The 25,503-nt window shown below is 39.4% G+C and overlaps 1 protein-coding gene across 2 annotated transcripts; it reads right to left on the minus strand.

The window, feature by feature from the left end:
- Positions 1-133: 133 nt before the first annotated feature.
- LOC113111640 (fatty acid synthase-like) lies at positions 134-24,917 on the minus strand. 2 transcript variants are annotated; one of them, XM_026276595.1, is made up of 42 exons: positions 24,694-24,917; positions 21,713-21,862; positions 21,255-21,407; positions 20,233-20,406; positions 19,791-19,991; positions 17,808-17,930; positions 17,276-17,391; positions 16,706-16,840; positions 16,104-16,566; positions 15,459-15,646; positions 14,790-14,979; positions 14,523-14,617; positions 12,881-13,015; positions 12,573-12,776; positions 12,368-12,483; positions 12,102-12,277; positions 11,831-12,022; positions 11,091-11,171; positions 10,779-10,964; positions 10,496-10,675; positions 10,210-10,413; positions 9,378-9,691; positions 8,906-9,292; positions 8,514-8,684; positions 7,994-8,109; positions 7,691-7,845; positions 7,372-7,575; positions 7,126-7,276; positions 6,864-7,042; positions 6,234-6,353; positions 6,016-6,138; positions 5,675-5,898; positions 5,374-5,575; positions 4,806-4,957; positions 4,632-4,723; positions 4,144-4,541; positions 3,865-4,053; positions 3,071-3,298; positions 2,598-2,809; positions 2,411-2,509; positions 2,005-2,256; positions 134-1,718 (listed from the first exon to the last, which is right to left on the minus strand). In XM_026276595.1, the coding sequence occupies exons 2-42, from the start codon at positions 21,837-21,839 to the stop codon at positions 1,581-1,583; spliced, it is 7,545 nt and encodes a 2,514-aa protein (XP_026132380.1). In that variant the 5' UTR covers positions 21,840-21,862; positions 24,694-24,917; the 3' UTR covers positions 134-1,580. The 2 variants fall into 2 exon arrangements, with proteins under 2 accessions (XP_026132380.1, XP_026132381.1); XM_026276596.1 differs by lacking the exon at positions 24,694-24,917 and adding an exon at positions 24,168-24,349.
- Between the last annotated feature and the right edge of the window lie 586 nt (positions 24,918-25,503).

Consider the following 25,503-nt stretch of genomic DNA (forward strand, 5'->3'; position numbering starts at 1 on the left):
AGAATTCATTTGGACAACTTTAAAAAGCTGATTAATTCAGCTTTCAGATGAGGTGTACATCTCAATTTTGAAAAATAGTTTTGTGGTCCAGGGTCACATATGTTTGGGGAAAAACAAACCAGTAGACTCTGGATGAGTATGTTAGTAATAGCTTTTTATTTGGACTAGTACAATAAATACTGGAAAAATTACACCAAAAGAAACAAATATTTCAATAATAGAAAAACAAACTCTAGTTTTTCCAGCTTTGCTCTAAACATGGAAAGAAATCACAGTTCGTCACTGACTTAAACAATTAGTCTCAGAAATGTTTAGTGATTTGCTTTCAAACAGAAGACTTTCCTCTGTTGTGACAGAAAGAGTCAGTAATCACGTCACTGCCACATCGCCAATTTCACTCCTCCACCAAATAACACTATCATTCGGACAAGATTCAGACTAAAATAAGATGTGATTTGCACTATGAACTGAGCTTGTGTTTAATGTGGACCCGGCCACAAGAATTTACTACAGCGAACATCTGAAGTATTAAAGAAGTCAATTAATTACAGAGCATTTGAAGAGAACATATACATCTGAGAGACACCTGGAATAAGGAATGTTGGTACTATCCTCAAGAAGAGGATTAGAAACGTCAATACAATATTAATACTCCAGTTACTGGTCTACAGTTAAGCAGCGACGCATTGTTACAGTTCGAGCCGAGATGATTCACTCTGGATTGCCGGTCATTTCACATCAGTGTCATTTGCATTTTGCTTTAAGCTAGTGCAATATACTTTTAAATTAACAAATATTTTATAATTAACTTCTAACTGCAATGTAAACATGAAAAAGTCAATTAACCAGCTCTGTTAATGGTTCCTCTCATCCAGGAATGTTCCCTTTTAAATAAACATCAAATTGCACAGTTTAGATGTTCAGCAACAACAAGAGAACCAGTGTATTTCATTCAAGAAAGAACAATGCAACAATAAACATAAGCGATTTTAACTAGTATCTCTAAAGCATCAGTAACCGCTCACAATTGGTAAACAACAATCTCAGCTATGTGCGCAACTAGAATCCCAACATCGAATATGTGGATTTGAATACAGTGAAGCTTTGACTTGCAGTCCGCATCATTAGGTTGGATGAATGAACATGAATGCAGTTTTCACAAAACCTTTAGCAGACTTGTGCAGGTTAGACAGTGTCAGTGATCACTACAGCTAGGCACTACTTAGGGTAAATGGCACTATGCACTATGCTCTCATGATAGAAACCAGTGACATTTTAGTTTTCACAGTAACATGCCATGATTTAAAGAATACAATGAACAGCTGATTAAATCTTAACCGATAAAGCAAATAAACAAACAAACATGCTTTTTTGTTCCCAGCGTGGAATAAAGAAATAAAGGGTGATAAGCAATTGAGATTTGTAGAGAATGAGAACGATTAGAAGGAAAAGGCTGTTGCATGGGTGAGAGGTATGAACAGATCACAAACATCCAAGCTTTAATACATTTTTGGTTTGTCAGGTGAAAGCAACAGAGTAAGGGTGAAAAAAAAGACGTAAAAGCTGTTTGCCGGGAAGGTTCAGCCCTCTTTGGTGCTGACTCTGGGTTCAGCCAGTGAGCTGAGGATGATGCCTGAGATGGACTCCACACCCTCGCCCTCTAGAAAGGTCCGGTGGTCTCCCTCGATCACATGGACTGACACCTTCCCATCACACACCTGCAGACATATAAAAATTATCCAATTATTAACACTGCAGGGATGCATTATAGCAGCAAGTCTTTCTCTCAGCATGATCTCCTTCCCAGATTCAGAAGCACTTCCTGTGCAATTATGCTTGCCGTACACAGACCACATTTAGAGCTAGATCTCAAAACTAGATCAAAGGTGATGCAAAACTTCCCTCTCCAAAAAACATTCTATTGTGATAATAATAATAAAACCTCAGCACCAAATCATGAGACACTTAAGACTACAGAATCATATTTGTGGTCCGTATCTTTACCTCGTGCAGTTTGTAGTCAGATCCTAAACCATCGGCGTACTCGCTGCTGGCCTTGGCTCTCAGCAGCGTGACATTGCCGTGATACTTGGAAGTTGGAACATAGCGGTCGGCGGCCTTCAGTTTGTGGTAAAACGTAGAAGCAGCAAAATGGAGCATATCTCGGCTGACATTCTTATGGCTGGATGTGATCAGATCGACGGCCTTGTTCACCCGAGCCTCCAGGTCTGACAGAGGTAACAATGTCTCCAACAGCTGCGTGAACGATTTAGGATACAGAGAGAGAATTAACTTTAGAACTGACTGAACTGGAATGAATTAAGTAATGTCTATTTGGAAAAGACCATAAAATGTAAAGGATAAAAAATCTTTTCAATAATGAATTACAAAGTAACAGTTGTTCGTGTACCTTGTTGTACTCAATGCCAGTGAACTGCTGGATAAAAGCACACAGAGCTTCAGTCTCTGCCTCGGACTCTTTACCAGGGGTCAGTTTGGCTCTGTAACTCTGCCAGAGAAAAAACAGAAATGATGACCATGTGTCCTAGCATAGCACATAGCACTGCTTGTGTGTTTTCGGAGCTCTTTTACTGCACCTGTGTATAAGCTGCAACATAAGAGTGTGAGCCGTCAAACAGGAAGAGGTATTCCACAGGGCATTTGGCCGCCTGCAGCTGTGAGCACATCTCAAAGGCCACACAAGCACCGAACGAGTAGCCAGCGATGCGATACGGCCCTTCTGGCTGAACCTGCCTCACACACTCCATGTAGTAAGCAGCAAGATTCTGGATACTGTCTAGAGGAGCGGCTACAGAAACAACACATATAACAGCAAAATTTATAACAGGACTGAATGTGAACAAATTAATAAATAAATACAAGAACAACATAATCATTAAACATAATTGCATTTTAAACAAATATTACTGATAAAGGAATTTTTAACCATACAAAAGGCAAACACTCACTATCCAGTAATATCATTTACAATAAAGTTTAAAATTAAGATATTAATATATGTGTATGCAAGTGTGACAGTGAAAAGTGATCCCTGATCTTGTGTTTGTACCTTTGGTGCACTGCAGGCCATAGCAAGGCACGCTAAGCTTGCTGGTGAGGGTTCGGAAGGCAGCAGTGGAGCCCTCAATGGGGTGAACGAGGAATAAGGGCCTTTCAGCACTCTGGACCTCGTTCATTGGGGCCACTGTGGGGCCGTCTGGGTTCACCAGCATCAGGTTCAGATCTGACTCCAGAAGAGCTTGGACACCAGATCGCTTTGCAGGAGCAGCGTGGGACTCTGAGAGAAACAGAATGAGATAAAGTTATAAATTGATGCATTATTCTCTCAATAATTCAATGTATCTTACAAAACATGAAATTACATCTCCTGAATTTATCCATTTATTACCGTATTTTTCGGACTATAAGTCGCATCTAAGTATAAGTCGCATCAGTCTAAAAATACGTCATGACGAGGAAAAAAACATAAGTCGCACTGGACTAAAGGTCGCATTTATTTAGAACCAAGAACCAAGAGAAAACATTAGTCTACAGCCATGAGAGGGCGCTCTATGCTGCTCAGTGTAAACTACAGGATCAATGAGCAGCATAGAGCGCCCTCTTGCGGCTGTAGACGGTAATGTTTTCTCTTGGTTCAAGTTAAATTAATTTTGATAAAAAAGTCACACCTGACTATAAGTCGCAGGACCAGGCAAACTATGAAAAAAAGTGCGACTTACAGTCCGGAAAATACGGTAAATCTTTTAGCAACCTCCCAACATCTTATTAAAGATACTGTGGATAGCAAAATAAGTTGTGTAAAAAAAACAGTATTGTCGATATTGCCATGAATCACACGCTCACCCTCTTTTCCTCCTGATTGGCTGGAAAGCTCCCGCAACTTATTAATGGTTAGCTGTCGGATTTCCCTCATTGCCATAACAATGTCATAGTCTCTCTCCAGTGTCTGCCTAACTTCAACACCCATCAGCGAATCGAGACCCAGATCAGCCAATGAGGCGTCAGCATTCAGACTGCTCACGTCACGCACACCTGAGAAAAAGAGGCGACACTGTAACTTTCGAAAGCATGAAAAAAAGAGCAGCTTATCAGACTTTAAACATTTCAGGTCTGAGCTTTTACCCAGAATATGAGCCACAGCCTCCACCAGGTCCCTCCGTCCACTTCCTTCTCCTTTAGCAACCACCACTTTCTCCGCCAACACAAAGCTGGACATCACAGGCCGCTGCTGGCACAGGAACCTATCCAGCACTTCCAAACAGGAAGACATGCGCTGCGGCAACGTGCCACCAATTACAGCGTCATTGCCACCCATGGTCTCCAAAACAACACCCACATCTCCAATGGCGCCCCACTGTATGGCCAGGCCTGGCAGGTTGTCATGTCGGCGCTGCTCGCACACTCGCTCCATGGTGGAGTTGGCGAAGCCGTAGTTGCTCTGGCCAGCATTACCTCGGCCGCAGCTGACCGAGGAGAACACCACAAAGTGCTGAAGCTCTTGGCACTTCTGCCTAGTCACGCTGTGGAAAAGGAATCATTTATTGAAATTTGTAATAAGCCACAAGTGAACAGCTGAAGAAAGGAGAGATTCAGTCTAACCATTGCCCTACCTGTCTAGATGGATGGTTCCACCATATTTAGGTTTGTTGACGTCAATGAAGTGCTGTGGGGTCAGATTCTCCAGCATGCCATCTTTAAGGACCTAGTTGATAAGAGTGAAATATCAGTTATGTCTTTAATTTGACTACAAAGAAAGTGAACTGAAAGCAACAACTGAATATTACCATGGCAAGGTGGAAGATGCCACCAACTGGACCCAAGCGGCAGGCCTCAGTGATGAGATGCTCCGCCCCTGCCATTGAGCTGACGTCACTAGTGGACACGAGGACCTGGATGCCCATGGCCTGCCACTCCCGAACACGCTTGGCTTGATAACCTGTCAATACAATAAACGTTTTAGTGTTTTGCCTCGACCAACATCAGTGTTACTTTAGTATCATTAATATACACTATCACAGTGTTTATCACTATATAAAAAAAAAAATTATATATATTTTTTAAGCTGTATTTGATTTTATATTTCAATTAAAAATATTTTAATGTCAATTTGTACATTTTAGTATTTAAATTTTCTAAAAAATTAAGTTTATTAAATTTTTTACATTTTATTTCAGTTTTATTTCAGTTTTTGTTTTATTTCTGTTTTAGCTTTAATTTATACTTGTTGTTGAATTAATAAAATCAAATATACATAAATATAAATTTTACATAAGTAAGATTTACCTATAACTTCAGTTAAATTTAAATAAAAACACTGACATGAAAACTGATCACATCCTAGTGCATATTTACCATTGCGGATGCCAGAACGTGATGTCAGCACCAGTTTACGAGCACCTCTCTCAGTGAGCCATTGGGCCAACTCCAAGCCGAAACCACCCAGACCTCCCGTGATGATGTATGAAAGAGAGGAAGGGAAGAAGGTACGGCAGATAGCGGGAATAAAAAGAGGAGAGGCTGCAGGAACAGTGCTGCTCGTCTCCTCTGAATGTACCTGAGAGGTAAAGCAATAAGCACAGTGAAGAATGAGAAATCTACCATCCGATATTGAATATTTATATGCAGGTTCATTTAAATTAAGCACCGCCCTTACCTGTAGCAGGACTTTGCCGATGTGTTTGCCCTGAGCCATGTAGCGGAAGGCATCCTCCACCTGGTTCCTCTCAAAGACAGTGGTACGTAATGGCTGAACGACACCACTAGCGATTCCCTTCTTCAGAAGCTCAGATACCTCCTCCCATTCCCTGTTCCCCTCCTCAAACAAAGCATCCAGCAGTATGCCGTGGAAGGCCACGTTCTTTAGGAACAGAGCCATACCTGAATCGAGAACAATTGGACAATTACATTTAACGCATGGAAGTGTAAATGTAAAAGAATAATAGATCTAAGATGATTTCTGATTGATTCAGATATTGTTGTACATCTGGGGCGCACCTAGTGGTGTGTTGTTAGAAAGGTCATATTTGCCGATCTCCAGGAAGCGGCCATGTCTGGCCAAACAACGCAAGCTGGCCTGCAGCTTCTCTTCAGCTAGGGAGTTTAGTACCAAATCAACTCCTGAAAAAACACACACACGTTTAATTCCTCAGTCCACAGCAATTTAAACGCATTGCCGCTGTGTATTCAGAGTCATTGTAATGCAGACTATCCACCTTTGCCTTGAGTGTGTAGCATTACATGCTGTTCAAATGAGGTGTCTCTAGAATTAGCGAAGGATTCTGCTGTAAGCTGTGGGAATCTTTCCTGCAGGTACTCCTTCTTCTCTCCAGAACCTGTAAATCAAAATGAGATACATGTTTTTTTAGCAGTTGTTTTAGTAATAGCTTTTGTCTTTTGATGAAAAATCTCCACTAAAATGTGCAAAATCATTTAAGATATTGCACCATATTCATTGATTATAGCCAATTTCACTGTGACTGCAATAGCATCTAATTTAGTCAACGAAAATGACAATTGTCACATGCAAGAAATGAAAGATTTGATATATTAATTTTAAACATGAAATTTAAATGTGCATTATTGCCTTTGTTGAATTATACATTCTTCATATTGTAGTTATTCAGTGACTGTGTTGTAGACTATTTTCATTTAGTGATATACCAAATTTAGTTTTTTACCAGAAATTTTAAAACCAAAATTAATTTTCATTTCACACATTTCTGTCTTTTTGTGTAGATGTATTTGGAGTTCATTTACTAGCAAAGAGCTTAAGTTCACCAGTGTTCATTAATTACAAAACACATCTTTTTAAATTGTTAAGGAACCAAAAGTGTGTCATTTACCGACAGTTGTGAGGACTCTGCAGCGCATACTAAGTGCGATAGCAATAGCGGCCTGTCCCACCCCTCCAGAGCCTGAATGGATCAGCACGCTTTCTCCAGGCCTCAGACGCCCTCGCACCACTAGGGAATAATACGCGGTGGCGTACACCACTGGAACAGAGGCGGCCTGCTCCAGCGTCCTGTATATAAACAAGATTCGCTTAGCATTGAGAATTTTGGAGGAAGACGTCTCCTTCAGATTCAGAGGTGCTGAGGTTCTCACCAGCTAGATGGAACATCCCAAAGGAAGCGCTTGTCTGCATCCACACAGGTGGCTAGACCTTTCGCTGGCAGCAAACCCATTACACGTCGCCCACTGGGGTCTCGCCCTGAAAACTCCATTCCCAGCATGCATTGCTGCAGCGCTATGTCTCCTGCATTGGACAAAATAACAAGAGTCTCTTTCCTAAGTCTTTTTATAGGGTAAGCTAGTGTGCGAGATTTCACAAAAACAGGATGGGGAACAAACCAGGGATGGCATCTGGAGGCAGTTTGCCAGTGGCCAGCATGATGTCTCTGAAGTTGAGGGAGGAGTAGTAAACACGGCAGAGCTGCACGTTGGGATTGGATGGGATAAAATGACGCAGCGGGGAAGCGATCCATCTCAGCGATGAAAGATCACCGCGAGTCAGGACATTGACGTAGGCCTGCTCTGTCAACTCTTCGCTAAGATCTAAACATGAATGCACAGAACAGAAGATGATCACAACATGCTAAAAATACTTTATTCAATCAAAGACAGATCAGTCAGTATGTCACTGAAAGTCTTGTATGACTTCCTTTTTTACCTTGTGTTAACAACTGGTGTCTAAAAACACCCCACTGTCCATCACGGTACACGTTCATGACCAGATCCTTCTTTAGTAATGCCTTCATCTCCTCTTGGGTAGGAACAAGCGAGGGGACGTCAGCATCCTTGGTTAGATTAGAAACAAATGCACACCTAATGGAGAGGCGAAAAAATTTTGAACATGAATACTGCCTATACTACAAAACATTCAATATCTTACAATTGCATAATTAAATAAAATAAATAACATAAAAATACAGTAGCATATGTGGAACACTAGTTGCACAGGAATTGGACGTACCGTATACGGTTGCCTCCAGGCTCTTGTCTGAGGCAGTTCACCATTCCCACCACTCCATTATGACCCTTAGTGGCAATGAGCCAGACTGGGATATCAGATGACTCAGCTAAAGTGCTCTAATAAGGGAAAAAAGGGACAGAATTGGTGCATTAGGATTCATTTAATGAGTCTGCCGATTGGTTTTAGCATGCTGTTATGGGATTGGGAGTGTTCTTGGAGGGCTTGGCAACACCACTAATGAGTTTCATGCATGATTAATATCATGATGAAATCAAGGTAGTGCAATTTGCCTCCCATATTATCAAAAAAATATTAATAATTGTAGGGCAGGGACTTGGGCATATCTATCAGTTGCTGATTGGATTTTGAGACAGTTATGACATTTTTGATTAAACATTACATGGTCACTTTTTTCCATTAAAAAACAAATCATGGATGAATAATTCAAAGTAAGATCTAGAACCAATAAGTATTTTTTAAACTGATATTGTCAGCATTTTATGCTGATTTTAATAATCACCTTTAGAGTCTCCACCCATTTATAGTCAGTAGGGTCCACCAATATAATGATAGGTTGATCCTGAGGGGACTGTTGGCGCTTGTGGCAGAGGAAGAGAGCCGAGCCGTAGAAGGACTTTCTCAGCATGACCACATTTAAAGAGGCCTTTTGGAAGAGCTCCTCCCATTCGGTCTGAAAACAAAAAACAATTCTGTTTAAAACCTGAGAACGTTGCAATGAGACAGACAAAACTAAAACAAAGAACAGACAAAACAATGCCAAGTTATTTAATGTTATTACTTTGTTATTCACTTTCATTTGTTTAATCTATATTTAATTTTCATTAAATATAAAATCAAATACAGCTAAAAGAAATGTTTAATTTAAGCACGTTATAGTTTTTAAGCACACACCTGTGTCAACAAACCCTGAAGGTTGTTTTGAGATGTGAGGAAGGCTACCGTCTCTCCCAGTGTGTCTCCTCTCAGTAACGTGTGAAGCAAAACAAAACCGCCTTCCCTCACAGCTGAAGTCAGGTTCTCTATCAGAAGTGCAACGTTGGCCGTTTGCCCTGTCGCACAGTTACACACAACCAGGTCAGCCCCATCCAGACCGCCTGTTGCTGGGCCCTGAAGAGGGTCCCACTGAGCGGTTGAGATGCCCTGCTCTTCCAGGGAGCTCTGGTGAGCAGAAAGCTGGTCAATGGAGACATCTGACGCCGTGTAGTCAAGACGCAACATTGGCTGGATATTGAGGAGACCAATAGCCCGAGAAAACACATGACCGTTGGCGGCTAGAGCCTGAAGGAGAAAACACATGTTGAGAACTTAAACCGTGTCATCCATCCCCTGCCTAATTTCATCCTAAATAACTAACACACCACACCTCCACAACTTTGAGTTTTCCAGGAGTGCTGTTCTCAAGGGCCGTGTCCAAGCAGTGACGCAATGCCTGGGAGTCCAGCAGGCCGTTGAGCAGAGGGTCCTGCAGCAGACAATCTCTCTCCTTCTCCACCATCTGTTCCAGCTCAGAGCGCAGGTTTCCATTCAGCTCCAGTCTGCACAGCACAGAGAGCAACCGCAACAAGCCTTTCTCTTCCTCTGCTCCAATCAGCTGGCTCTCGGTTGCACCTTCTAGCCCAGGGATGAAGATCTTCACTCCCTGATTGGCCAGCTTCCTCTGCAGATGCTGTACTAGACCTGCAAATAAAACATAGAAAAAGTAAGTACAGTGTCACTGGAAGAGTGGAAATTCCCTAGAAATTTAAACTGGGGACAAAAATGAAATCATTTTAGGTCAATCTAATTTTACAAAAGTGATAAATATAAAACATTAAATTGATCAAAAGTGAAGGGGCATTTATAACATTATGAAAAAAAAATCTGCTGTTCATTTGAACTTTCTTAAATATTATTCTTAAATAAATAAAAATAAAAAAGTATCAATAACTGTTTTCAACACTGATAATATTAATAAATGTAAAAATTTAAAAAAAATAAAAAATAAATCAGCACATTATAATGATTTCCAAAGGCTGAAGACTGCTGAAAATTCAGCTTTGCAATCACAGGAATAAATCGCATTTCACATTATATTAAAAAGGAAACAGTTCTTTTGAGCTGTTATAATATTTCACAATTTTACTGTATTTTTGATCAGCCTTGGTGCACAAAAAGTGTCTTCTTTCACACATATATATAAAAAAATCACAACATGCCTTTGCAATGTCTCAGTTGGTCTCCAAGTTTCTCATTGGTTCTCAGGCAATCGGAGTCCACATAGGGAACAAAGGCAAACTCCTCTAAAGTGGGTGGAGTCTGCTGCTGTTGGCGACGGGGTGCTACAGTAGCATGAAGCCCACAGATCTGAACTCCTCCAGCTGTTATGATGTCCAGGCAGCGGTTAACATGAACATCCACAGCTGAGGACAAGAAAGTTTGGTCAGATACATTTCAACTTAGAAAGGGTTACATCAGACTTCAGGTAGATGGCGTGTCTAATACCTTTCTGGTCATCTGCATACTCGTTTACCCTCTCCTCATGGAGTCTGGGGTCCACACACACAGAGCGGATGCGAGTAGGCAGTCTCAAGCTGCGACCAGACAGCCCCATTACGATCATCTGCAGCATGGTGTCTAAAAATGTCACCCAGTTACCCGTCCAGTGAAGCTTTCCATAGTCACCTGGAAGTACCAGAATACAAAGAGCTCAGGACTGGCCAAATCCTGTTTTTGACCCACAAGGCTTTCGGCACTGACAGTTTAAGATGCATTTGAGGGGAATTACCAGCATTGTTAGACTCCAGGATTCCCTGGAACGTCTTTCCATAGTCATATCCACGCAGACGCAGCTCTTTGTAGATGTCCCCGGCTTTCAAAAGCAGTTTAGGATCTTCCTTGTCTACAGCCATTGGTTTATTCACCTCAGCATGGAAAGCATCAAGTCCAGCATCCTCCAAGACACTCACCTTACCTGAGACCACAAGGATATCAGTGCGAGTCTTAAATATTTCATTTGTCGATTTACGAATATCTTGTTTTACTCGAAAACGTCATGATGTATGTTGTGAATGGTGTCTCATGTTGACTGGAAACTCACCACTGACAGCCAGATTTCCATTCTCTGACACCTCGAAACGGTTAGTGGCAGGCATGAGTCGCACCTCCAGCTGGACAGACCCTGGGATGCAAAAACAATCTGGTTAACACGAAGTCACAAGGACTAGCTAACAACTAACCCGCTCTATTCAGTCTCAGGTTTAGTCCACAATGTAAAAGTACACTACAGTTTAAAAATCAGTACGATTTTTTGGTACAAAGTTATGCTTATTAGCATATATTTGTACAAATTAGAGAAAAACAGCATTATTGTGAAACAGTATAAATAAAATAATAAAATAAATAATAACTGCTTTCCATTTTAATACATTTTAAAATACTATTTATCCCTGTTTTGGCAAGCTAATTTGCTCCAGTCTTCAGGGTCAAATGGTCCTTCACAAATCATTCTGATACACTGATTTGGTGACATTATTATTATCAATGTTAAAAACAGTTATCCTGCTTAATATTTTTGTGGAAACCATGATATATCTTTTGTAACATTCTAAATGTATTTACTTTTTATCAATTTAATGTGCATTTGCTGAATAAAATATGTAATTTCTTTAAAAGAAAATCTTACACTACTGTTTAAAAGTTTGGGGTGGGAGTTTTTGGTAGTAATTTAAATTTTTCCACATCAGAATAAGAAATAAGCCATATAAGAGTACAACAGCAGATAGACAGAAATTAGTTATCATTGTTAGATATAGTGATTACCAGAAACAAATCTCTCACCTGTCTTGGGAAGGATGGTGGCTCTGTGGATGGTGACGTCTTCAAAAATAACAGGTGTGTGCTCCATGACTGCACCCAGAGATCTCATCAGAGTCCTCCAGGCCAGAACCAGGTATCCTGTGGCTGGGTACAGCACCCGACCATCAATGCAATGTCCAATCATATAGTAATCAGGAGACTCTGGGTTCATGTCTGCACAAAACATTAGAAAATAAGCAAACATGACAACAAAGATGAGAAAAACACCCATTTCAACATCACAACTACCCACCGATATTGTACACAGTGGCTGAGGTGGATCCGCCTGAGCCAGCAGGGAAGTCCTCCACCTTGGGCACATCCCAGACCTGGGAATGATCCCACTGAATGTGAGGGGAGATGAGTGGGGTCCCGGTCGGAACAGGGTATTCAACAGTTGGGTACAATTTATTACTGTCCACATTAATTCTGCAGATGCAAGAGAGTACGCATCAACCTTCTGAAATGCTGACAATTTGAGGTCAAAACAGCTAGGAAATTAAGAGTACCAAAACCAACCCATTCATGTAGATTTTGCCCACATGAGAGAGGAAGAACTCCAGATTGTTGGCGTGCCCTCTCTTCATTAGGGGAAGGATGGAGCAGGTGGGTTTTAGGCTCCGCTTCAGGATGGCCTGAAGATTTTTCAAGAGTACATGAATAATAAAAACGGATCTACATTTGAATCTTCAAGACATATGTATTAAGGTTAATTCCCTGTTACCTGCAGCAAAGCATGTGGGGCAATTTCTACCACCACAGCATTATCTGGCACAAAGCTCAGTCCCTCCTGAAAGAGCACAGGGCTGACCAAGTTATTGACGTGGTACTCTGCAGATGAATAGACAGCCAGTGGGCTCTCCCAGTCTGTCTGTGGGATGGACGTGCTGATCCAGCGTGCTGAACGAGGCCTTGGGCTTTTTATTACCTAGAAGAGCACACACAGGAAGTCAGTGTCTATCTGTGCTGAGGTTTTGAGATGCTAATGTCCAGCAGAGGGCACTGTGACACTGCAATGCCTCACCAACTCACATTCTGCAGTGCAGACAGAAGGGCTGGAGCAATAGAGGCCATATAATAGGAGTGGAAAGCCACACCGGCACTGCGCACTTCTTTGGCAAACACACCACTCTCTTTCAGCTGGGCAACAAACTTGCTGACAGAGTCCTGCATAACCAAACACTTGCTGTTAGGTACATACATTCTATATATTTAATTTCAATAATTTCTGAAAACCTTAAAAAGTCTTAAGAATATTTTATACATGTATATAATTAAAGTTTTGGTATTTAAAGGGGGGGGGGGGTGAAATGATATTTCATGCATACTGAGTTTTTTACACTGTTAAAGAGTTGGATTCCCATGCTAAACATCGACAAAGTTAAAAAAAATTAAGTTGTACGTTTGAAGAAGTATTTCTGTTCCAAAAATACTCCTTCCGGTTTTTCACAAGTTTCGGAAAGTTTTTTTCGAGTATGGCTCTGTGTGACGTTAGATGGAGCGGAATTTCCTTATATGGTTCCTAAGGCACTTCTGCCGGAAGAGCGCACGCTCCCGTATAGCAGAGCACTGAGAGCACAACAGACTTCACTGATCAGAGCGAGAGCGAAATGTCACAAAAGAAGTGTGTTTTTGGTTGCGAGGGCAAGACAACCCTGCACAGATTACCAAAAAAAAAAAAAACAGCATTAAGGGACCAGTGGATGGAGTTTATTTTTACAGAGCATCGACGGAGTTGTGCAAGTGTTTGTGTTTGTTCCCTGCATTTCGAAGATGCTTGTTTTACAAACAAGGCCCAGTTTGACGCTGGATTTGCACATAGTTTATTTCTTAAGGATAATGCAGTCCCAACGAAAAAGGGTCACGATCGTGTGTTGGAACCGCAGGCGGTGAGTAAAACTGCTTCAAATATCTCTGTGTTGTTAACTTAGCTATCGGCGCGTAAGCACATCAAGTAAACAACATGCAATGTTGGCATCAAACTGCACTTTCCACATATACAGCTTAAAAAAAAAAAAAAAAAAAAAAAAAGACGACATAAAGTGGAACTTAGTCATTTTCCAAAACCGCTAAGCAAATATATACAGTTTCAGTACACACCACATAGAGACGTCGTTGCTGATGCTGCTCGTTAAATTTCAGCCTCTGGATCCGATTCTGGATCATGAATAAACAGCTGAATCTGACTGTTAGCCATGGTTTGTTTTGGGTGTTTTTTTCCTCACGGTAATGTCCCAGACGCTCTCAATGCAAAAGCTTACTCGCGCTCGTGATTCTTTAGCTCCGCCCACACGTCACGCCTCCAGGCGCTCGTGTTTTTCCGGGAAAAATCGGTACAGACTATCTTTCTCTTATGAATATAATTAAACTAAAGACTTTTTGGAGTTATGAAGGATGCAGTACTACTCAATAGGTACTCAAGATTAACAGGATATTGAGTGAAAACGAGCATTTCACCCCCCTTTAAAAACAAAACAAAAAATTATATATTTAAAATAAGGCTGTATAGACTGGACTGGAGTAAAGGCTACTGAAAAATCGACTTTGCCATGATAGGACTAAATTAAATTTTAAAATACATTAAAATAGAACAGTTATTTTACATGTTATAATATATATATATCTCCCCCACCCCCTGAAATTAGGGTGATGTTATTTCGAAGAGGGTATATACCTGCGGCCCTGAGATGGTCACTGTATCCTCAGCATTGTGACAAGCTGGAACGACACCCTGTGGACACTGAGCTTTGCATTCTTCCCACGTTAGACCTGAGGGGGGAGATGATGGTTGGTAAAAAGAACCATTGGTAAGCTTGCTAAAAAAAATTACAGCATACATTGCTGAACAAAAGACTAGGCAAAGCCCCCATGGAAGGACGCTTTGAACTTAGGATCCAATTAATGAAGCAAAGCCCGTGAAGGCATCTGCAGCCACACTAACCCACTGCAGCCATGCCCCCCGGCGGCAGGTTGGCCTCTTTAATACAGCGTCCTCTCCAGTAAGCGGCCAGAATGGCCTCGCTGTGGCTCAAGGAGCCATCGGCGTAACCACACGCTAGCTCTCCTACAGAGTGGCCCACGATCCCATCAGGCTGAAGACCCATCTTCTGCAACATGTCGATCTGGGCAACCTGGAAATTTAACAGGAATGCATTCAGGTAGGTGAAAGAAAGTCACTGCTGAAAATTGTGAGACTACAACTAGCAGGTCTACTAGTACTAGGTTTGACACAAATTATTTCAAAAAATTATCAGTTATTTTGTCTCAAAACTGATTGTGACGTGATGTGAGTTTGAATATGCAAGTGTGCCAGTTCCACAGGAAAGAGCAGTGTGTTTGTGCAGAATGAAAGCCAACAGGTTTGAAAATGCGGGTTGCGTAAATAATGACGGAATTTTCATTTTTGGATCTCTTTATGAGACAGTCTTGCAGACGGAGCGACTGTTGAAATCATGACTGATTGTGCCACTGTGTTGCAACATTTGGCAGGCCAATTACAGTTTCAAAGTTGTCAGGGGTCATTTTTTCATTGAGAAATTCTGCTGATGTCAATCCTGTTCCAGTCAAACTGGCACTGTACTTGGTCTCTCTAGAGCTGGGGGAGACTGACCTGGATGGCTGCAAGACCAACAAATGCGTGGACAGTGTCTTCAAAAGTGCTCTCATCAGCATCCATGAGCAAGCGAGACACACACAACCCAATGTCCTTCAGAGCCACGTCCGAACGCTGGATCGACTCCCGGAACTCAGGCAGCTGCATCAGGCTACGGCCCATTCCAGCCCACTGTGTGCCCATACCTGCCAGGAGACAGAGACAAACAAAAAATCCAGCCAATGTGATCATGTGTAGAGAGACAAACTGGCTATTAATTTTTACAGCCTTGATGATCAGGATATTATAGTATGTAGCGCTAGATATTTTTCTTCAATTAATGACAAATAAAACATTCTTGTCTCATTTGTTTGATTGGGTTCTGTTTACTTTTAAGACTTCTGAGGATGATCAGATCATATTTATGCAGAAATATAGACATTTTTTTAATTTATGGTATCTAATTGTATCAGCTTTCTTGTTTTTATCTCACCATGACAACATCACAAGGTTCGAACAAAAGCTCTTTTAGGATGGGACAGGAAGTTTCTATAAGTTATCTACAGTATGTACTCCGTAGTACAGCAAGCTCCTTTAATATAAAATGTTAAAGGAAATAACAATTTAAAAGTTACTTGATTTTAAATCTAAATGTCCCCTCACCTGAGCAAATGTACCAGAGGGGTCTGGGTGTGGGCTGGGCTTGTTGAACTTCTGTAAGCTCTCCCTGTGATCCAATCAGTGTATAGCCCCTGTACGGCATGCTTGCCGTTGGAACTCCAGACACATCATTCAGAAGAGACAGGTAGCTTGGGTTATCTTTATGCTGCTGGGCATTGTTGAGAAGGGATGTGACCGCCTCCTCGGTGCGACCGGAGGCCTGCAGAAGTCTGGGGACTGAAATTTGTGCAGCCTGAGCCAGTGATTTTGAACCATGTGGACGAAGGATAACATGGACATTTGAGCCTCCGAAGCCAAATGAGTTGATGCCAACAATGCCACCGCGGACAGGTATGGGCTCTGACACCACTTGCACCCGGCCGTCCGTCAGGGCAGGAATGTCAGGGTTTGGATCATGGAAATGGATGTTGGGAGCCCAGACGCCATGTTCCAGAGACAAAACCACCTGATCGCATGCAACACGAGTTACTTGATTTACTTCACATTTCAAGCTGAGGGATTCAGCTAACAGATTTTTAAAGAAGCCGCTAAATAAGCTAAAGCTAATTAAAGCAGGAAGACCTGTTCAAAAAGAGTTTACATACCTTGGCAAGAGCCGCCAAACCAGATGCAGGCTCTGGGTGTCCCATGTTAGATTTGGTTGAGCCAATCAGAAGAGGATCCCTCTGTGACTGACAGAATACACTCACAATGCCATTCACTTCCTGAGGATCCCCAACCTGTAAAAGCAGAGTTATTTTCAATATACACATAACCACAAGCTAAAATATCTATTGCTTAAACTGTATTTACTTACACAAGGATATTATGTATAAAGTTATCTTTAATTTTTCATATTAACTTAAACATGAAATTATATGTACTTTTTTACCACCATTTCCTGCTATATTTTTTTTTTTTTTTTTTCAGGATTAATAGTATTTAACAACAGATGATTTTAATTTTTTTTTATTATTGTTGAGTTTTATTTTTATAATTAGTTGATATTTGTATCTATTTAATTGCTTATTTATTTATTCCTTAATTGGAAAATGGTGTGCATGTAAACATGGCCAGTGTGAATCAGGCATATATCGAACTGTTCCCATTCTTATTTTCAAAGCAAATCTCTTAGATCTTAAGTTATGCATGCGTGTAATTTCACAGTGACTGACCTTAGTACCAGTTCCGTGGGCCTCGATGTACTCCACCTGCTCAGGTGATATGTTGGCATCCTGGTAAAGGGAACGGACCAGGCGCTGCTGCATCTCACCTGATGGGAATGTCACCCCTGTGGAAAGAGGAGACATACAACATTCTAAAAATGAGCAGATCTGCACGTAGCAGCTATGACATGCTTTTCTGGAACACACACTTGAGCTACAGCATGGTTTCTATTGTCCTCAATGTAGCAGCACATGATGCACAAAAGGAACTAGAGGGGTCTGATGACAGACATATTACAAAGATTTCAAATACCCTGAGCCCTCACACTCAGCCAAGTGTCATGTTTGAAAACACTGGCTAGTAAAGTGTGGCAGGAGGCACTGGGGGAAAGGCTCAGACATCTATGACACATGAAGTGCCAGCTTTTATAGTAATACCAGGCTTCCAGAGCAAGTAAGAAGGTATTAACTGAGCTGATTTCACTCATACTGGAGGATTTGAGGCAGATTTGACATGTGTGGGAAGGAAGGATGAGTTTACCTTGCTCTTTGTAGCCGTCTGTGTTATTGCCAGCATTGAGAACTGTGCAGTAGATTCTCTTGGCCATTGACTTCTTTGTCAAGAGTACTGCAACAGCAGCCTCTGAGCGACAATAGCCATTTCCTAGAGGGTTGTTAAAAAATTAATTAGTAAATAAATAAAAAATAAAATGTATTTAAAAATATACTCACAATTCTTTGTTTACTATGGGCAGGACACAAAAAATAAATAAATAAATAAAAAATCAACTTTGCCATCATAGGACTAAATTAAATGTTAAAGTACATTCAAATAGAACAGTTATTTTCTATGTTATAATATTTGAAAAAATATAAATACAATAATAATTTTGCTATTTATAATGTTTTTGATAAAAAATTCTATATAATAAACATAGCCTTGATGAGTGTAATACATATTAAAAAAATAATAATAAAAAATAATAAATATATATATATATATATATATATATATATATATATATATATATTTTTTTTTTTTTAGGGCTGTCAAAAATAGCGCGTTAACGACGTTAATTAGTTGTTTGTTGTTAATTATGTCAATTTTTAACGCATTTCACGCATGCGCAGTGTGACAAACTATTCAGGAAAGTCTTGTCGATCTCTGAATTCTCAAGATAGTAAAAAACAGCGGCGAGCACCGCGACGAAAACACTGAAGAAGCTTAAGGTTTTACCCCAGTTACTCTCAAATACATTCATGCCAAGCTCGATAAACAGAGACGACTTTGGTATTTGATACACTGGAGCTTCTTCCTGTTATAGCGTCCTGTGTTTCAGAACGCCTACATGCAATGCAGCGAAAATTACAGCTGTTTGGAAAAGCATTTGCATTTTTACTTGGTTTTACTGGCACTTGAAGCCTTCAGAACGTGAAAATATCGATCCTAAAGTATTGTGGCAGAGCAAATGAACACCTCCCAAAAACAAGAGTGCCCAGACTGCTGCTTATGTGATGGTGGTGCATGTTTTTGTTTCTGAGTTCATTCTTTCGAGTTTCTCTATGCATAATTTCATAGATATGTGGCTATATTACACCACTGGTTCACCTAAAACTCTTACACTATCTGTAGTTAAATGGCATGGTTTGATATAGTGCTCAGGTAAATTTGATCTAAGTAAATGTTAAACTTTTGAAATTCAGTTAAAAATTTATGAATCAATACATGAAAATTATGTATCTGTGTCCTGTTATTTATCTTTTGGTATGCAAATAGTAATTGAAAATAGTGATTAATCCTGATTAATACACTGAAAATTCTGATTAATTTGATTAAAAATTTTAATCATTTGACAGCCCTAATTTTTTTTATAATATATATTTTTTGAATTTTATACAGTATATATATTTTTCTCCCAATATATATAGATATATTTTTAATTTATTTATTTTTATTTATTTTTTTAGTTCAGGTAAATTCATTAATTTAATTCAGTTTAACTTGAAGTACTAAGATTATTCAAACTAAACTAAAATTAAAAGTATACTACAAATGACAAAAAACTAAATCAATAAAACTAAAATAGAAAAATTAAACTAAATCAAATCAAGTCAAGTAAACTAAATCAAGTAAGGCAATAATACTAAAATAACCTTGACTCAACTTGAATATTGATATCCATTCTGAGCAATTTAACAGAAAAATTGCCATTTTTAACATCTCTTTCCAGATTCAGTATTTTGTTGGACTACAAAAGTAGAGACATATTTAAACTAAACTGGATTAAAAAACACGCTAACCGTTTTATCTCTAATATCATAAGTCGACAGAAACCTGCTAAATTAACCTTGCAACTAGCAGACTTCTGCTGAAAACATTTGCATGATACTTCAAATACTATTTTTTGTCATGCACTATTCACTTAGAAGACTATATTCTTATAATTGTTATTCAAAGACTGATGCTTATAGAACCAGATTCCTGAGAAAGCTTTAGACGTTACAGTGACATACGTGTTCTCACCTGAGGCATCAAATGACTTGCATGTTCCTTCAGGACTGAGCATGCCCAGTTTCATGAACTGCACTGAGGTGTTGGGCTTGAGCAGCAGGTTGACTCCGCCCACAAGTGCTGCATCACATTGGCCGTGGCGAATAGCATTGAAGGCATTCTCCAGAGCCAGCAGACTAGAGGAGCATGCGGTGTCTATGGCTGTACTGGGACCTGAATGTTCGTTGTACAAAAAACACCACAGTTAATGGCTGATCACATTAAGAATTCTTGCATAAAGTTATTTGAAGTAATCCATCTCAACTGGTTGTTTAAGTAATCCATCTCAACTGGTTATTCAAATCACATCAGACGACACATCACACCATACAGAAAGAATGAGGAAACAGTCTTTCAAAGCAAAGGTTCTGACAGCTCAATTCTGTCGGTAATCAAACTAGTAATGCTTGCATACCATTGAAATCAAAGAAGTAAGACAAGCGGTTGGCAAACATGGCCCGCTGGCATCCTGTCATGCTGTATCCCAGCAGCTCCTCTGGGTCTTTACTAAAGGCCTCTCCCGCCTCTGAGCCACTTACTCCAATGTAGACGCCAGTTTTGCTGCCACGCATGGACACTGGGTTAATGCCTAACAGGAAAAATCAACATGTTTTATATACACAAAATTACACATCCAATACATTACAACTGGGTTAAAATATTTACTATAATTGCTCTACATAGAGATTTGCCATCACTTTGGCCACTTGGAGATGTTTATATAAATAATTTAAATACTTATATGCACCATATATACTAATAATCTTTTTTTTTTTTTATGATCACCAAGGCTGCATTTATTGATAAAAAACACAGACTTGTGAAATACTTACAATTTAAAATAACTTCCTCATTTCTAATTTTCAGCAGCCATTAATCCAGTTTTTTTTTCACATGATCCTTCAGAAAACAGTCTATAATATGCTCATGCTAATTTTTTCCTCAAGAAAAAATCTTTTTATTATCAATGTTTAACAGTTGAAAACAGTTGTGCTGCTTAATGATTTTTATGGAAACTTTGCCACAATATTCAGGATTCTTTGAAGAGCAAAAGTTTAAAAGTACACCATGATATAAATATTTTGTAACATTAGAAATGTATTTATTGTCACCACAATGCATCCTTACTGAATAAAAGTAATAATAATAAAAACAATAAAAAAATAAAATAAAATCACCCCAAAAATAGAAAATTAATATATAAATATATTAAATTAAATTAAATAAAGTCTGGCATGTAATGTCACAGGTCATCAACCATATTTCATATACCCATATAGCAGCTCACGCCAGAAAATAAAATTTGCATATGTTCATTTGGCAGATGCTTTTATCCAAAGTGACATCTATTGCATTCAGGCTATACATTTTTCAAGGGCATTAGCTACCACAAAACACCTTATATTCAAATATTATAAGAGGGCAGCTAATACTAACCTCCATCGACGATGGCCTCGTACGATATCTCTAGCATAAGCCTCAGCTGTGGGTCCATGGTGTGGGCCTGTTTGGGATGCACACCAAAGAAGGCTGCATCAAATCTGTCGATTTCTTTTAGTTTTCCATTTCTCCGGGGAAGGCCATACAGACCTAGAATTTTAAAAAAAGGAAGGAAAAGGAATCAAAAGCATTCTCTTCTCATCGCCCTAAGCCTGCTTGTGTTTTAGCACATGAATGAGAGTATTAGCTTGGTGCCAACAGAGAGAAGAGAGACCGGCCCTTCATAAGACCCAAAGCCAGACAGACAAGGAAAAGCACAGAACAGCAGTCAGGTAGGCAAGGAGACACTACAAACCCCAAGGTGGTCTTAAGAAGTGCATCATGATAAAAAAAAATCATGTTCATTAAGTCTAAATGTTATTTTAAATGATAAAGACATTCAAATATTAGCATACCTGGTTTCCACCGCCTGTCATCTTCTGTGACCATATCCACTCCATTAAAAAGGTTCTGCCAAAATTCTTCCAAATTGTTAGACTCAGGAAGGCGACCTGAAATTCCAGCTATAACAATATCCTCCATGTCTGGTTAGATTTTCTTTGATTCTAAGGGGAAAAGATAAAAGAAAGAAACGGTCAGTCGGTGAACAGAAAATCTTGTAAAAATGGAGGGATTCTGTCAGCTTGATCTACTTTAGCATTATAAAGAACTGTGTGAATGCGAGCGTGTCATTCATTTTAAATCAGCAGTCTTTGAGTTGGGGGTCACAGAGTTGGTACAAAACTGGGGATAGGTGGGAGAGTGTGCACTGGGGGCGTGGCCTGGAAAGCTGGACACTTTTGTTCCCTGTTTCAGGGTCAGAGCACTCAAAGCGACGGCATGGATGGGATTCCTGTTCATTCAATGCAATGAAGAAGCGGAGACAAGTACAAAGTGTCCCTCTGTTCCACTTTCCTCAAAACACAAAGGAGGGTTCCTTTTAATTCGGCGGACCACAGAAACATCATTAAATATGCCAGAGAAATGTACTTATCTGTCTGTACAGCATGCAATGTAGAAATGCCATCGGTTATATTTTACCATCTTTACAAAGAATGCACAAAAACCAGAAATGAACCTCAACAAGTCAGCACAAAAATAACTTTTAGAATTACAAATTAATTTGTATAGAATAACTTTTTTTAAATATTCTTATGCAGATATTCAGTTCAGCGGTCGCAATGTATTTTTTTGTAAATATGTGAAAAATCTGACAGCGAGAAGCATGTAAAAACAATGAATATGAAATACCTAACAGCTATTCAGCTGGTCATAACAACCTTTCACAGCATAACTGAGCTGTAAATGATATTTGTGCCCAGTAGCTATAAAAGTAGGGCAGATAATCTTGCAGAAATTATGCATCATAAATCAATTCACTTAATTACAACTGTCCAACTAAAAGAAAATCAGAGGAGAAGCCTTTACGAACACTTTTACATCTTTTTAGCATTTGTTTCAACATTGGAGAAATTGTAAAGAATTTCTGATTTTTGTTTTATAAGGGAGAATATATGATTCACTCACAAACCTTATGTCTTAATGTGCAAAGAGCAGGATTTTCAGAGAACATTAATTTCACCCCATTTTGCACACAGATATATCACATAAATGTATGTATGCATGTATGTTGTAAGGTCCACTATAGATTTAAATATTTTATGATTAAACAGTAGTGAAGTGATGTCAAAGCTCTTTAAAATAACCTGACAGGGTGACTAGCCACTGCGAGTAGATTCAATATGAAACTTATATGTAAATAAATTGTATTATATTTAGTTATAATTAGAGAAAAATAATACTTTTCAATTGCATAAACAGTATTAGCAAAAGTGGACGGACAAGTCCTCATATGCACCACATTGTGTGTGAACATGTATGCGGGCGAATCATCTAGAAGTAAAGTACTATTAAATGCAACAGTACAGACATGTCAAAATGCAGTCAATGAACTGAACACATAGAGTAGACAGAACTACTAGCACCACGAAACAGCAATGTAACGTCAGATGTTAGTGTAAACCAGGCTACACTATCCTGATTAGGATTACAGTAGTACTATGAGTAAATTACTATTCTGACTGCTTAACATTTAACCACAAATACAACAACATTATGGTTTGCAGAAGCAGACTGAGAAAATAAACGGATTTCCGAATCGACTGTAATCTACCTGACCCTGATCCGAAGCAAGGATGTCGCTGACCGCTCACAAACTCCCATGATGCAGTGCTGTCATTATCATTAGCTGATGACAGTATTACACTCGTAAAGTCTTTAAAACAAGAGCTACACTCTTGCCTTAGACCAAAAATAAATACAATGAATTTGCACAAATTCTTTGATAGACAGATGAAGATCATTTATGCCTGTTGGGTTTGACAAGAAAGACAAGTATAAAGATTAACAAGTAACCTGACACCATATATATGAACAGTCAACTGAACCTAAGGGTTCATTAAAAAGGTAGGAGAAAAATAGATGATTAGGCTGCATGTTTAATCCTGACAAGCCAAGGTTGATGTAAACAGAGTCCTGTTATAGAAACTAGACTATGAATAGCCTGATAAAAACAGCCCTTTAATCATCTTTTGACTGCTCTCAGTGATATAGTTAACGTACATGCCAAAACTCAAGGTTTCACAGAGTGACAGATTCCGCATTGACTCTATTGACTCAATTCTCCCTGTTACTTTTCCACGTCTCCACAGATTACATTCTTGTTAGGTTTATATCTATTCTATTTTTTATGTTTATGGGAATAAATATTCAAAGTATGATGCTATTTCTCTGACGAAACTTACACAGAAATAGCGCGAGATTCTGTCATCCTGTGATGAATTTGCAGCTACCAGCTAAACGTTTACTCACATTTGGTCGAGAGTGTGCTGGTTACGTTCACCCACAAGTGTGTAATCCTTCGGCTGAAATTAGTGATGGGAAGTTCGACTCGTTTACGCGCATTGATTGTTTCGAACAGGTCCAAAACAGCGATTCTGTGATTCTTTTACGTCATGACGCAATTGCGTCATCACGCGGTCCTAACATCTTTTATCCCATGCACTAATATTACAAACTAAATTAATTTACATATCTTCGGTTAAACGTTAAACGTTTTGCTTTTTTTGAATAAAATGTATATATTTTCTGCTGCCCGGCTATTCAAATATATATTTTGCCTCATCAGTAAAATCCTCGATTCACGTAATGCTTTTGACTCTCGGTTCAAAGAGTCAGCTGTAAGTTAGCTGATTCACTGAAAAGACCCGACTCACAATAACGATTCTTTTCGTTAGTAATATTATTTTTTCCCTGCGTGTTATAGAAAACTGTCTCGATGTGGCATGCTAAACTACAGGTCCAGAACTGACACGATTAATAATATATGCTCTCTTACCCGGATGTGGGTACAGTTTAACGCCGTGATCCTTTTGGATAGAGTCGACTTCTATATTCCTCTTAACCTTTGTCGGCTCCCGGTACAGAATGGAGAGTTTCGTGATCCCCCCCTTTGGCCAAGCCCTAGAAATTACTCTCTCGCCCTTCCGAGTCCCTGTCTCTGTTTCATTTAAATGTGTGATATCCTCGATGGCCACGCCACATGGGCTGACAGTTTGGCTCTGAGGAGCAGTCCAATGAGAGAAGAGACTGGGCTGTAGACGCAGCCAGTGATGGGCTGATTTTCTACCGCGCAGAGAAAAAAATGCTTCTAAAAAGACTGGGTTAATAGAGTTCATTCCAGCGTGATCACATGCACAGCAGCACTAATGTCTGATTTTACGGGTCTGAGCAGCAAGTTCAAGTTCAAGGCGACACCAGGGTCGCGTGTCTGCGGTTTGCAAACAATCCGAGATTGGGAAAATGTATAATTCAACACTGGATTGATATTGAAACACAGCATCGATATTTAATCTGTCATAATTACTTTGAATAATTACTGGATATAGTTATTGCTTATATAGATTATTGCCTTTTAATTATACAATTTCCTGTAAATGGATTTCAAATATTTTCAGTGAATTTCATAAAATCTAGGGTTTCCTAAAGAATCCTTAATGAAATAGATTTCTTAATGTTTCGGTGTTTTATTATTTAGTTACTTTGTTTTAAAGTCACTCCATATAGTTTCTTGCATGTTGGTAACACTACGCTGACAATTATTTGCAGGACAAAACTTTTCAAAATATTTTCACCAAAATTGCTTCAC

This window comes from Carassius auratus, chromosome 12 (assembly GCF_003368295.1).
Source record: "Carassius auratus strain Wakin chromosome 12, ASM336829v1, whole genome shotgun sequence".
NCBI lineage: Eukaryota > Metazoa > Chordata > Actinopteri > Cypriniformes > Cyprinidae > Carassius > Carassius auratus.

What these genes read in the sequence shown, in the direction of transcription:
- LOC113111640 (XM_026276595.1), bottom strand. Translation starts at nt 21,839, where the DNA reads ATGGAGGATATTGTTATAGCTGGAATTTCAGGTCGCCTTCCTGAGTCT. An exon ending in TGACCATCTCAGGGCCGCAG is followed by an intron (nt 13,016 to 14,522) that starts GTATATACCCTC and finishes TTGGTTATGCAG; the next exon opens with GACTCTGTCAGCAAGTTTGT. An exon ending in CCAATCAGGAGGAAAAGAGG is followed by an intron (nt 3,299 to 3,864) that starts GTGAGCGTGTGA and finishes TGTTTCTCTCAG; the next exon opens with AGTCCCACGCTGCTCCTGCA.